This window comes from Mycosarcoma maydis, chromosome 4, assembly GCF_000328475.2.
Source record: "Mycosarcoma maydis chromosome 4, whole genome shotgun sequence".
Classification (NCBI taxonomy): Eukaryota; Fungi; Basidiomycota; class Ustilaginomycetes; order Ustilaginales; genus Mycosarcoma; species Mycosarcoma maydis.
Window position 1 is genome coordinate 699,638 of NC_026481.1, and position 13,688 is coordinate 713,325.

Sequence of the window (13,688 nt, forward strand, 5' to 3'; positions counted from 1 at the left end):
TTGTCGCCGTGATCAGGACAAACAAACAAGAGCACAAACCATTCCCATTCACGATGGTCTCGCGGCCACCAGCTCAAAAATCACGTGATGCATTTGCACTGTGACGCGAAGCAGTCGGGATTCGTGATTGGTGCGGTCACGAGCCGAGACAGTCACGAGTCAACGGAGGGAAAGGGAACTTTGGCCGATTCACGATTTGTGATTCGTGATTCACTCTGCTTGAATGCGGGGATCAAGTCAATTTCCAAGCCCACAGCCGGTTGGTTATCACTCGTGACTGCTCGTTGACGCTTTGCTTCTTTCCTTCCATCCATCTCGACCTCTCAACTAGACACGGTGCTCAACGCTGTCCCTTGGCAGTGCTTTTGGACGTTTCAGCTTGTACAGGCGTTGTGCATGTGCATCGCATCCATTGCACGTGATCAACCACTTCTCTTGTCAGTCGATTCGACTCGAATCGATCCGATCCAATCCAATCCGGTTCGCCGTTCACACACTCGGAACTTGGAAAAAGCAACAGCATCGGCCGTACATCTGAATAGTATCTAGTCTATAGTATCTAGTCTCTAGCTTTCAGTCTCCCACCTTTTTTCTCCCATACCGACTGCCAGAACGCCAGATCCCGCCATAACGATGATGCATTCAAGAGGCTTGGTCCTCTCCGAAAACCAGGCCTTTGTCGGCCAGACCAGAACACCAGGTCCGTCGCGACTCCATGCCTCACCAACCCGTAAGAACATGACAACAGGCAAAAGAACGCTCGCTCAGCCCTCCAAGCTACTCGGACAAGACGGTGGAAGCTCGAATTCGACGCAACTCTTCAAAGATGCAGCACCGTGCCACTCTCCCGTCAAGGCGTTAGGTGACCGCAACGCTTCCAACGTATCGCGTCCATCCAGACTTGGGCCTACCAAGCAAGACGCATCGCTTCGCAAAGGAGCAGCAACCTCTGAGAGCAAGCCTGATCCATCGTCCACCAAGAAAAGGTCATCCGAGGCGAGTCCACGAAAAGCCAGTACATCCAACGCACTACGTTCGCTCAACGGCAAGCAACGTCAGACAACCGATCTGCCTTTCACCAAGCCGCACCCACCATCCACCAACACACAGGATGCTTCGACCGACATGATAAAGACGCCAGCGCCTTGGCAGCTCGGTAAGGCGAGGTCCATGAGCCGCCAAAACAGCTTTGTCACCCCAGCGGCCAACACAGGACGTGCAGGCCAGATCAAAGCACGTATGGGCGAGATCATGGATGCCGAATTGGGTCTCTCATTGCAAAAGGGCGACAATGCTACCGAGCAGCTCGCCGAGCCTCGAGCTGTGCAGATGACCGACGAGGAATTGTATCCCGAGATCGAGTATATGCCGCCTAGCTTGCATGCCAAGCATCCCGTGTTTGAGTTCCCCGACGAGCTCGACGATCTACCTAGGGCCAAGGATCTCGGCGATCAGCTTTCCAGTTTTTCAACGATTGGCTTCCGAGCAGCAAGATCTGATGACCTAAGCGATGTAGAACTCTCGCCGTTGCAACTCAGCACCGAGGTGGATCTTGCCCCGCCCAACCCGGCAGCCGAAAGTGACGACGACGATTTGTGGCCGGATGTCGCAGTGACGGTTCAGGTCGACCGGGAAAAGCAACCATCAGCTGGATCTCGACGAAATGCAGCTATCGGCAAAGTGATGCCCAAGACTGCTGCATCAAGCTCAGCTGGGATGTCAGGATCTGTGGCAGCTAGCGTCGCAGTCAGCAAGCCACCTACTGGCGCTTTGAATGCTGGTGCGCGCATGACCACGGGCAGAAGCCTGTACCAGTCAGTGATTAAATCCAATGGTCTGCAGCGCTCGATCGCGTCAGCACCGCGCAGTCGACCTTTGTCGTCGACAGGCGTTACCGCAATTTCTCGAGCACCCGTGGCCACGAGACCCGTAGTTACTGCAGCAAAAGGATCGACTGCCGGCAAGATGGGTGCGACCAAAGCTGCTGGCCCAAAAGCGACAACACGGTCTGGTCCAGCTCCACCAGCTCCACCGACGTTGGTTCGAAAGCAGGCCATGACCCAGCTCAATCCCAAGTTGATTGATTTTGTAGATGACGAGCTTGGCAAACAGACAGCTGCAACGCTCGACCAACTTGCTGCCGACGAGGATCTTGAAGCGCTCCAGCTGGACCTTGGCGACGTGCCCGAACAAGAGCGCGAGGCGTTTCGAAATGATCACCAAGATATTCTACCCAAGATATGATCCTCAAGATAGCCTGACATCCATCTCAGCAGATATACTCTATACTATACACACTTTGCATGCCACCTGTGCCCTCGCCTTTGTTCTCGGCATCCATGATTTGCATCGTATAGCCCTATCTAATATACCACATTGCGGCTAGTCGGCGGTGCTCATCATCCATCGAGGCATGTTGAAAGAGACTCTGAGGCGTGACTAGACCACTCTGCTAGGCTTTGAGCCCCCGGGGGTTGGCTGTCTTGCTGCGCTGTCCAGGCTGAGAGAAAAGTCGACACGGATGTCGTTGGGTTGCGCGACTGACAGGATGGTGAAAATGCGCACGGCTCATGCTCTTTCTTGAGTCGATTCACTCGTGAATAGATTCACCGACTTTGGATTTGGATTTTAGGAGAATAATATTCAGGATTCACGGTTAAGTTAGCTCGTGGCTTGGTTACTGCTATGGGTCTGTCTGTCCATGAAAGCGTCTAGTAGACGCGTGTTGCTGAAGCTGTGTTTGTCTTTCAGGTTCGGCCAAGTCCTTGACGATTCTCAACCAAGCCTGACGCTTCGCTTTGCCCGAATCGTGAATCACGAATAGACCGTCCAACTCACGACTCGACTCGAAACATACACGATACGCAGCGACTCGTGACTCTGTGACTGTACAATCCTCAATTTATTCGTGAATCACGAACATTCACGATTAACTATAATAATCGTGAATAAATTGTAAATTACCAATTCGTGATTCACGATTGTGATTGTCCGCACACAGGCACAGCAGTAAAAGGCACACAGGTTTACAGCAGCCACACGGCACACAGGGCACAGCACACAGGGCACAGCACACAGGGCACGCTGGCCCAGCAGCGTTCAGGCGTAGTGACGAGTGACGAGTGACGAGTGAATCACAAAACTCGATCTCTCCTTCTCTCTCACCCATCAATCCAATCCCTCGCTTTGTCCTCTCTCGCACACAGAGTCTCTCCTGGTCGACCTCGATCATCTTTCTATATCTTCTAGCTAGCTAGCCAGCTTTTCTACCCAGTCGGCTAATACTCGGCTGATACTCGGCTATCAACTTGCTGTTGCATCGTCGACTGCGCAACTACTCACTCTTTAGCGACAACACACACGTCCAATCCAGTCTCACTACGCCAGAGTGCTTCCGCGCCTCCAACTGCGGCTATCAGTGTGCACAGTCCCTGGTTCGCCTCGTTTTTTCTGCCTAGATTCTCGGCCGTGTCCTGCAAAGCATCTGCACAGCTTGTTCGACGCTACTCGATCGGTTCAATATCACCTCCATATCTGCGTTCGTCGTCGCACACGTTTCACAGCTATTCATGGCCTAGACGGCTTGTCCTTCTTCTTTGAACAAGCTATTCTTGCCCCTTTACGAATGACGCTCGACTACAACGCACCTCTCGGCGTCTGATTCGCCCACAGGCTACAGCTCCTCCCTTCCGGACTTGCGCCAGCCATCCATACTCGCTCTCACAACAGAACGCACCTCGTCGTGTCCCTGTCTGGCAGTCGCTTTCGCTCTCTCTCACTACGAGCGGCTTCCTCTCAGCTAGAGTCTCTGCCCTGCACATTACACCCATCATGTCGAGAAATTCAGCTGCCTTCTTTGGCGACGACGTCAACTCGCTTCCGCTCCACAACGATCCCCACGTCGGTATCAACATGTCGGGCCTCGACGCTTTGGGTGCCCAACATCCCAGCATGGCTGCCAACAATCCGTATCCTCCCAGTCCCTCCTCGATACGCTCGCCGCACTCATCTCACGGTCACGCCTCTTCCTCGACTAAATACACACACCCCGCCAATTCCAGCGCAACCCCGGCCGCGGCCAACTACACTTCGCCACGCCTCCACCATTCACAAGCAGCCACGTTCAGCCTGACGGATGCTTCTGGTGTATCGGAGCGATATTCCTTTGACAATCAGCAGCAGCAGCAACATCATCATCAGCATCTCGCTTCCCAACCAGCCTACCGCAACGATGCCCTGGGTCGTTCACTTTCCATGGGCCATGGCTCGCAGGCCAGTCAGTCAAGATCCGCCTCTCATGCCTCCGTCGCCGGCTCCTCCATGTATCTCTCTCCGCAATCAGGTACAAACCAAGCCACTGCCTCCAGCTCTTCACCGAGCCACACCAGCAGCGGCGGCACTGCAACCCATCTATCATCCCTATCGCCCACCGGCATGCGACACAGCAGCTTCATCAGCAGCAGTAGCAGCAGCGGCGGCGCTGGCGCCCGTGGCGGCAGTACAACCGCCAATTCACCTCATAGCTCCTACACTGGCCTTCCCAGCCTCTCTTCCGGCTCATCGCATCCTGCCAGCCTACTTCCCGCCCCACAGATGCTTACCAGTCCTTACAGCAATCACAGCAGTCGTCGATCCTCGAATGCCATGGACACATCTGGCTCCTCAATACGTGACGCCGCCTCGACGAATCCGTATAGCCCCAACACATCCCACTCGAGCCGCTTCACCAGCAGCAACGCAACCGCCGCTGCTTCCGCGCCCAGAACCGGTAGCCATGATTCATCCAACCTGATGGATGTCAGCTCTCCACGCGAGACCGCCAGGTCGCCCCGTCAGCTTACTCACCGTTCCTCTCAGCAACAGCTCTCGCATCAGTATGCTACCTCCGGCGCCGCTGGCCTCGGCGATCTCTCTGATACTCTGCCATACGCCTACCATTCCACTCAGAATCACGCCCAGCAGTCTGCTCCATCCTCGTATCTCTCCTCCAACGCGCGCCCGTCTGGTGGCTATGCAACCTCATCGCAGGCGGCTGGCGCACTGTGGCCGTCCGGCGACCCCGCCTCAGGCCGCGCCAGCATGATCCTCGACCCAGCATCTCGTGACAGATCGGGCGACAGCACCTCGCACAACTCGGCCATCTATGGCGACGGCACCTCTTTTGCACAGCATGGCTTGGGCATCGGCTCGGTTGGCAATATGACCACTGCGTCCGACAACTCGAGAACAAGCTCAGCGCGACGCGAGCTGGCCTCCTCGGGACGCCCCTCTCGTCGCAGCCAAGGTTTCCGTCGTGTGCGCGACTTTGACGATCTGCGACCCGTCATTGACAAAAGCGTGGCAGCAGCATCGGGTGCCGCTGCTGTCTCGGACGGCAAAGCAGCGACAGCAGCAGCACGCGCCACGTCGCGGCGTGCTGATCCAGCAGGCGGCTTTGTGAGCCCGCTCAAGGCTTTGACCGCGTACCTGCATCACACCTACCACCTTGTCAATCCAGCCTTCTTTTACGAGCTCAGCTTCAACCCACGACGAGTGCTCACCAAACCTAGCAAGCCCGTCCAGAACGAGGGCAGGGATAATGAGGAGAGCGACTACATTCTCTACGTCAACGATTGGCTTGGAACCGAAGAGGGTCACAAGTACCTCATTCTCGACATCCTCGGTCAGGGTACATTCGGTCAGGTCGTCAAGTGCCAGGACATGACAACGCACGAGATTGTCGCCGTCAAGGTCATCAAGAATAAACCCGCCTACTTCCACCAGAGCATGATGGAGGTAACGGTGCTCGAGATGCTTAACGGCAATTGGGATCCGAATGACGAACACCACATCTTGCGGCTCAAGGACACCTTTATCCATGCAAAGCATCTCTGCTTGGTGCTGGAGCTGCTCTCGTCGAACCTGTACGAGCTGATCAAACAAAACTCATTCCAGGGTCTCAGCACAAGCTTGGTCCGAGTGTTTACCGCGCAGCTGCTGGATGCATTGACCGTACTGAACGAAGCACGTCTAATCCATTGCGATCTGAAACCCGAGAACATCTTGCTCAAGACACTGCAAACACCTTCGATCAAGCTCGTCGACTTTGGCTCGGCATGCCACGAAAAGCAAACCGTCTATACCTATATCCAATCACGCTTCTATCGCTCTCCCGAGGTGTTGCTCGGTCTGCCCTACAGTTCAGCCATCGACATGTGGTCGTTGGGATGCATTGCAGTCGAGCTTTTTCTCGGCCTGCCGCTGTTCCCGGGTACAAGCGAATACAACCAGATCTGCCGAATCGTCGAGATGCTTGGCTTACCGCCACAATGGATGCTGGACAACGGCAAGCAGACGCAAGAGTTTTTTAGCGTCTACACGGACGAATTCGGCCGCAAGAGCTACCGACTCAAGTCGCTCGAGCAGTACTCAAAGGAACACAACGTGCAAGAGCAGCCTTCGAAAAAGTACTTCAAGGCGACGACGTTGCCGGACATTGTCAAGACGTATCCCATGTCTCGAAAAAGTGGCAAGTCGGCCGATGTACACAAGGAAATGGCCAACCGTAGCAGCTTCATCGACTTTGTCACGGGTCTGCTCAACATGAACCCGCACGAGCGATGGACGCCGCAGCAGGCCAAGCTGCATCCGTTCATTACGGGCGAAAAGTTTGTCAAGCCGTTCCGACCCCCTCTTGTGCCCACGGCTGCTTCGATTACGGCTACTCCGTCGTCATCGAGGCCCAAGACGTCGGATGCATCCAAGCATCCATACGGAGGACTAGTACCGCAGCAAACTTCATCTCGACCATCGAACAAGACGTTCCAGGATGCGGCTGCGTACAACCAGCATTTGGCACAGCAGCAAGCATATCACTCGGCAGCAGCTCGTCAGCAGGCGCAACCCGTGCTCAACAACCCATATGCCCGAGAAGAGGCGGCCAACGCACAGGCTGCAGCGGAGGCCAAAGCGGTTGCCAAAGCACAGGCCGCTCAGCTGGCCCAAATGCAGCAACAGCAGCAGCAGCAGCAGCAGCAGCAGCAGCAATACAATGCACGTCATTCCATGGCGGTGCCTCCTTCGGGCTACTATGGAGGTGCCGATGATGCCAGCGGACAGAGAAGGTCGGACAACCGGCTGAGCATGATTCCGCCTCAACTGGCCAAGCTTGGGCTTGATCCGAGCTTGGCTGCAGGGCAGAACATGGCTGGCTTGGTGAATCGAGACGATCCGTTGCGAGAGTGGGAGCGAAGGCAGAACGGGCTTGCGCCTTTGTCAGCGGCCAACATGAGCAGCAGTGGCAAGAAGCGGCAAAGTGCCAACTACCAGCAGCTGGATGCGTTGCAGCAGCAAGCTGAGCTTGGTGGAGGTTGGGTCGGAGGGACTAGCAGCAGCAACAGCAGTGGTGGTGGTGGTGGTGGTGGATGGGACCAGGCGATGCTCGGAAAGACGGGAGCGAGTGGCTCGGGTAGCTTCTCTGTTGTTGTCGATGGGTCTCAGGAGAGGTTGGGTGCAGGAAGCGGTAGCAATTTGGCGGGTATGACGGGGACAGGGATTGCGGCTCCACCTGCAGCTTACTCTTCTGGATCGGGGGCGGGGGCCATGGGTCGATACCAGACGTCGCCTGGTTTGGGGTACATGAACGGCGCACCTACCGTGTCTGTCTCTCTTAGCAACGGTGGTGGTAACATGAGTGCGTCCACCTTGCCATTCGACATCTACGATGCGGGCATGGCGAACTTGCTCCCACCATCTCTGACCCCGGTTCGCATTCAAGATCGAGATCAGCATCTGCATCTGCATCAGCAGCAGCAGCAGCAGCAGCAACAGCAGCAGGCTCAGCAGCAACAGGCGTATTTGCAACACCAGTACGCTGCGCTTCAAGCACGCGATAAACAGTCACAACAGCAACAACGCAGAGACGGAAGTGGCACTGGCGGGTTCGGAGGGCTGTAACCTCTTTTTTTTTGGTGTTGTAACAAGTTTAGATGCGAAGAACGCGGCCTGATTACAGAGTGTTTGCAGATTGAGAAAGTGTGAGAGAGCATGCGTCGCGTATTGCCTTTTCAAGGGCTAGGAGGGCGATAGAGTCTTGTGGGGAGGCAATGGAGCCTGGTGAGGGGACGAGTTGTGTTGGTAAGTCGAGCGAGAGTAAGAGATGGGGGATGGAGAGTGTAGTGGCGATGCGTTTGGCAATTGAAGCGGCGAGGCTTGAGGTTGAAGCGGCGGTGGTGGAGGCAAGGATGGAAGATGAGAGAGGGGAGTGGGGTGAGGAAGGATGGGAGATGGTGAGGGCGAAGTCTGTAGCGAGGGCTGGTGAGTGCAAGAGGGTAGATTGCGGGATGGGAAGCGCGGATGTGGGGGCTCGAGATGCATCTTGGGGTGATGCAGAGGTATGTGAGAGTAAGTGGGCCGAGGTGGTGGAGGAGATTGGGCTGCAGTGTACGAACAGGCTCACTTGCGGACTGGAGAGCTGCACGAGCTGCGTCAGGTAGTGTGTAGTGTGTGAGTCTGCGTGCTCGAGCGTGATAATGTGGTTCGTAATCTTGGGCGTCCACATCGCACATGCACGTCGCGCATCCACCAATCCGACAGCGTCGCCCATCCCGATGTACACTAGGGTGCGTACAGCGCCAACCAACGTCGACCAACTTGCGCCGCAAAGCTCAACGTGCAAGCGTAACCAAGATCAGAATCGCTGAATCCGCCCAACCCTGTTGGTGATTGCGAAGCAAGTCGCCTCGTCACTCTGACACTCTGACTTGCGTTGCCAACCCACTCACGTGCACGACTCCACATTAGATTCGCGATTCAAATTCAGATTCAGATCCACGATCCACGATCCACGATCCGTGATTCGTGATTCCCGATTTGTGAATCTGGGTCTGTGATGTGTGTAAGCGACACGTGACGTGGGAGAGAGAGAAATCAAACACCAATCACGAATGTTTGATCGATGCGCCGAGACAGGCCTCACGTGACGAGTCTCGCCAAACTGACGAAAAAGCTGCACACCTGCCAAGAAAAGCGATGGTGGATATATGTCGATTGACATCCATCACCGAAGCTCACGGATACGCAAAAGGATGGTATTGGCAAGGACGAACGTAGCGGTGTGGTCGAGTCGAGCGGTGGTGGCGGCTGTTGGGACGTCGATGGTGCGTGCGACGATGCGGTTGGCGTCTTCGGCGTCTTGGGCGTCTTGGTCTGCGTACCAGGAATCGCGCGTTCCACGAGCTCCGCCAGTGGCGCCGCTTGCTGCGCGCATCAAGCCTACTTCTCCCGCGTACTACACTGGAAGACCGGCGTATATCGATACGGTGCTGTCGCTCGAGGAGCTGACGCGCGAGGTGAAGCGGCTGCTCGAACAGGCGAATCTGGTGCGTGCCAACTCGGGCGCGCCGTCGCTTGCTGCGGCGCGCCAGAACATGTGGGTTAGCACGAGCGAGCTCGAGCGTATTCTGGGAACCAACCTCAAGGCAGCGCAGTATCGGCAGGTGATCGCACGACTCGGACTGCTAGCTCGGTATGCGACGCTGATGCGCCAGCTCGAGTCGACGCAGCTCGATGTGCACAAGCACGAGCTCGTATCGAGGTACAACGCGACGTTGCAACGCTATATGAACGAAAGTGCCAAAGCAAACGATGCACTAGCACAGACCGACACCGATCATGCGCTATGGCTCGCAAGCCAGGCCAAGATCGACGCTAGCGGCAGAGCGTATTCGATGGGAAGAAGGAAAGAGTCGTCCGCACAGGTCTGGATTGTGGCTGCGCAACAAGTCGGGTCGATCCTCGTCAATAACCGATCGATCGATGACTACTTTACCCGGACCGCCGAAAGGCAACTTGTCACATGGCCCATGAAGCTCACTTCGACACTGGCTGCGTACAATGTCTTCGCTCTCTGTCGAGGTGGCGGCAAAAGCGGCCAGGCCGCAGCGCTCGCTCACGCTCTGGCCAACGCCATCGTCGCACATACCGGCCACAATCTGCCCATCCAACACGGCCTCGCTGCCAAGAAATACGTCAAGGACATCCTCGCTAAAGACGGCGTCTTGAAGAGAGACCCCAGGATGGTCGAGAGGAAAAAAACCGGCCTCGCCAAAGCCAGAAAGGCCTTCACCTGGGTCAAGCGTTGATCGATTCTTCCACCACGACCGCCATGCTCATACGCAATCCACTCGTCCATCACTCCTACTTGGCACAAACTCCTTGGTTCCTCCCATCAATCTTGTATCATCTCTTGCGTCATCCACACTCACCTCTGCACTTCCCACTTCCCACTTCCTCATTCCACAGTCCTCCTTATATTCCTCGCATTCGTCAGCCCAATCAGCTCGCCCACACTCTCACCACCTTTTGCAACCACTGCAATTTACCATTTCAGAGAACCACAGTCACAGAGTGGTGATACATGAGTCACAGCGCACGACTGATCGCGTGTATGGCAAGAAACGCATCGAGCGATTCAAAAATAGTCGAGCGAGCCAAAGATGAACCGTCCGCAAAACAGCACAGGGACACCAAAAATGCGTGTGTGTGCAGGGCTGCTTTGCGGTAATAGAGTGTACGAGAGAGGCAAAGAGAAGACCCATAACGATGAGCGGAACCGAGGGACCGTGACGTGCAAGCAAGCGATCGGACACGAATAATCACGAATCGTGACTGCAAAACTAAAGCCGTCAAAGCGAGAGGATCAACAAGCGACTACTCAAACACAAAGTTATTCGACCACGCCTTTCGTGGCAACTCGTGCGAGGCAGCGTTGCCGCTCGCTGGTCCAGTCACGAAACCCGTCGAAGTGGCCGACGCGACAGCGCCGGCGGCATTGCTGCTGGCGATGGTAGTCAAATCCTGCTGCCCCGGCAAGCTCGACCAATCCGCAAAATCTTGACACGATCGTCGAAACGGCATCGAACTAGGCACGTGGCGAGGATCTTGCAGATACTGGTAGCCGTGCAAGGAAGAAGCGGGGCTGTTGAGCAGCGAAGTCGATTGTAATGGCTCGCTCACGCCAGAAGCAACGCCAGGCCCCAACGCAGCAACTTCGCCAGTGGCATGCATCACACCCGTCTCGCCCGTCTCCGTCGTCGCATGCATTCCCGCAGGTAGGAACGATAGATCACTCAATCCTGAGTAAGAGTGCGAGACGGTGTGTCTCCTTGGCATAGCGCTTCCTCCGCCGTTGGGCAGCTGTGCAGAGACGGAAGAATGCCCTTGCGATGGGACCTGCGCATATTGGGCGGTGTCTTGAGAACTGTAGGCGACACCCGAGCTTGTGCCAGGAGGAGTCAGTACTGCACTGTTGAGCGTCGCGAAGGCGGAAGCGATCAGTCTGTCATCCGTGGCGATACCAGAGGGACCCATGCCGCTGCTTTCCGACGAGGCGTGCGGCGAGTTGCCGTACTGAGATGCATCAGAAGACGCCTGAGTGCGGTAGGACGAGGATGAAGTTTCGGCTTCGTGTCCTTCGGAACGTGCTTTGCCTCGTGCTTCTGCGGCATACTCAGCACTGATTCCGGCGCTGAGCTGCAGCCTGCCCGCCTTCTCTTCCTCGAGCAGCGATTTGACCTTGACAGCCTCGCGATCGTTAGACGTCCCGAAGCCGCAGTAGTGAAAGCGAGTTTTGCCGCGTCCTCCTAAACGACGTTGAACGACGTCCGGGAACTGACTGCGAAGCACCTTGCCGAAAGAAGCAGCTTGGAGCGGCTCCAGACCCAAAGCGTCACATGCACGACGATACGATTCGTGCAGGATGGTTCTTGGTATCGAGATCTGGATCGAGGGCTTGAGCGTGTAGTTGCACGTCAACCACATGCGTGCCCACTTGTCGCGGTAGAATTCGGCCATCTTTTTCGTGTTGGCTGCCTTATAGAGGCTCGAGACCTGGTTGAGCATGCTGTCGATCTCTTCTGGCTGATATTCGGGCTGCGGGGCCGATATATACGTGCCGGGCCCGCCAATCTTTGACGTCGAAGGACCATAGACTGGATACATGTGCGTGCCCGTATGGAAAGCGTTGCTAGCATGATCAAAGTGCTCGCTTGACGGCATGTCGTAATACGTCTGTGATCGATTAGGGCTGGTGTGGGTCGAGGATGACGAGTCGTAGATGACACTTTGCGACATGGTCGTAACGCCAGGCGTAGCCCACGGATTTGCGCCCGCTTGGCTTGGATATGCATATCGGCTGTAGGCTATTGAGTCGGGCTGCTGCTGCATGGAGCTCGACCAGGTTGTGGTGGTGGCAGGCGCAAACGTATGCTGCGAGCCCACCACGGCGCTGCTGCTACTACTGCTGCTGCTACTGTTTCCGCCACCAATGCCGATGCCGCTGCCGCTGCCGAATTGAGCGGCACGGGGCATAGCAGCAGGCATCGTAGTTTGCGTATTATGAGCAAAGTTTTCCATCGTATCCATCGTGGGAAACTGTGCACTGGCGTCGATATGATCCCGTGAAAAAAAGGCTTGACGAGGTGTGACAACATTGGCTCCGAGATAATTACCTGTTTGAGACCCGCCCATCGCAGACGTCTGAGAAGCTTGCAGTGGCTCAGGACGAGGATATGATAGAGACAAAGGTGCGGCTGGCGCATGCGCAAACAAGTCTGGCCGAGCGTGCTCCATGGTAGACGGCCTACTTTGCTCCCACGAGCTGTCAGCCGTGCTTGGACGGTATGGCGAGTCCGAGGTGCCTGTCTGATCTGCGTAGTACGGAGCCGACATGTTGGTCTGGGTGCTTTGAATCGCCGAGAGGGAGAGGGAAATCGACTCGGCAGATCGAGTGTGAATTTATTGCCTCTGATCTCGAATGCTGTAACGCTGTGACCGGACAGTGTTTCGAAAGGTGTTGTCCAACCGAGTCACAACAAAACCAGAGATCTGTTGAGGAGAAGGAGCCACAACCGGCAAAGAAAGTATCCGACACACCGGGCCGGTGTTGATTTCCAAGTTGTTGAGAACCCTCAAGCCTGAAGGGGAAGGAGGGGTCGGAAACGATTTCGCAAAATGACCGATTTTGGTGTCAAGATCACGAGCGTCGTGGCCGACGGGCAGACGGGAGGCTCGATCGGAAGTGACGGTCTACAAAGGGTTTGAGCGAATCACGGGCAAGAAGAATAAGATCAAGACGTCAGTCAATACAAAGGACAGAACCAAGCAAACAAGGACGGTGAGGTGAGCGACAAGAGACTGTGCGAGAGGATAGCGCGTATCGACCTGGTTGAGCAGCATGCGAGTTCGGTGACAACCACCAACTTTTGCCATCAAGATGACCCCTGACAGCCAAAATGGCGGAGACAGACGACAAGTTTGCTTCACATCAGAGCAAGCTGTACGCTGATGCATGTTTCAGGTCTATGCAGGGCTGGGCTCCAGAGGCGGTCTAGAGAGAAAGTGTCTCGAATACCAGAGAGATGGCAAGGTGGAAACGCGCTGAGCCAAGCTAAGCTGATCTATTCTGACCTTGTGGGGGAGTCTTGCCAGATCAACGACATCTGGACGTCCACAGTATGTGCGAAGCCAAAAACCGACAGGAGCAGGAAACAAAGCGGGGCCCTAAAACTCAAAGCCGCGAGGTACCAAACGGCCTTGCGTTCTCCAAGGCGAGAGCCAAAGCCAAGCTTTGAGATGCACCACGATAGGCTCTCGAAGCCTCGTCTCCTCTTGAGCGGCTTCAATTTGAAAGGGCAACATCCTGACGTGCA

General features: G+C 55.7%; 5 protein-coding genes across 5 annotated transcripts; 3 read left to right on the forward strand and 2 right to left on the reverse strand.

Moving 5' to 3' along the window:
- Positions 1-633: 633 nt before the first annotated feature.
- Positions 634-2,244, forward strand: UMAG_06305 (uncharacterized protein; the record flags this gene model as incomplete). Its single annotated transcript, XM_011390003.1, has 1 exon — positions 634-2,244. One exon carries the CDS (start codon positions 634-636, stop codon positions 2,242-2,244), a length of 1,611 nt encoding a protein of 536 aa, XP_011388305.1.
- Positions 2,245-3,831: 1,587 nt separating this feature from the next.
- UMAG_06306 (uncharacterized protein) lies at positions 3,832-7,935 on the forward strand (the record flags this gene model as incomplete). The annotated part of the gene is made up of 1 exon (XM_011390004.1): positions 3,832-7,935. The coding sequence occupies one exon, from the start codon at positions 3,832-3,834 to the stop codon at positions 7,933-7,935; it is 4,104 nt and encodes a 1,367-aa protein (XP_011388306.1).
- A 52-nt stretch (positions 7,936-7,987) lies between these two features.
- Positions 7,988-8,584, reverse strand: UMAG_12333 (uncharacterized protein; the record flags this gene model as incomplete). The annotated part of the gene is made up of 1 exon (XM_011390113.1): positions 7,988-8,584. The coding sequence occupies one exon, from the start codon at positions 8,582-8,584 to the stop codon at positions 7,988-7,990; it is 597 nt and encodes a 198-aa protein (XP_011388415.1).
- A 565-nt stretch (positions 8,585-9,149) lies between these two features.
- Positions 9,150-10,121, forward strand: UMAG_10773 (mitochondrial 37S ribosomal protein uS9m; the record flags this gene model as incomplete). The annotated part of the gene is made up of 1 exon (XM_011390073.1): positions 9,150-10,121. The coding sequence occupies one exon, from the start codon at positions 9,150-9,152 to the stop codon at positions 10,119-10,121; it is 972 nt and encodes a 323-aa protein (XP_011388375.1).
- Positions 10,122-10,689: 568 nt separating this feature from the next.
- On the reverse strand, positions 10,690-12,708 carry UMAG_06308 (uncharacterized protein; the record flags this gene model as incomplete). Its single annotated transcript, XM_011390005.1, has 1 exon — positions 10,690-12,708. The coding sequence occupies one exon, from the start codon at positions 12,706-12,708 to the stop codon at positions 10,690-10,692; it is 2,019 nt and encodes a 672-aa protein (XP_011388307.1).
- Positions 12,709-13,688: the final 980 nt, after the last annotated feature.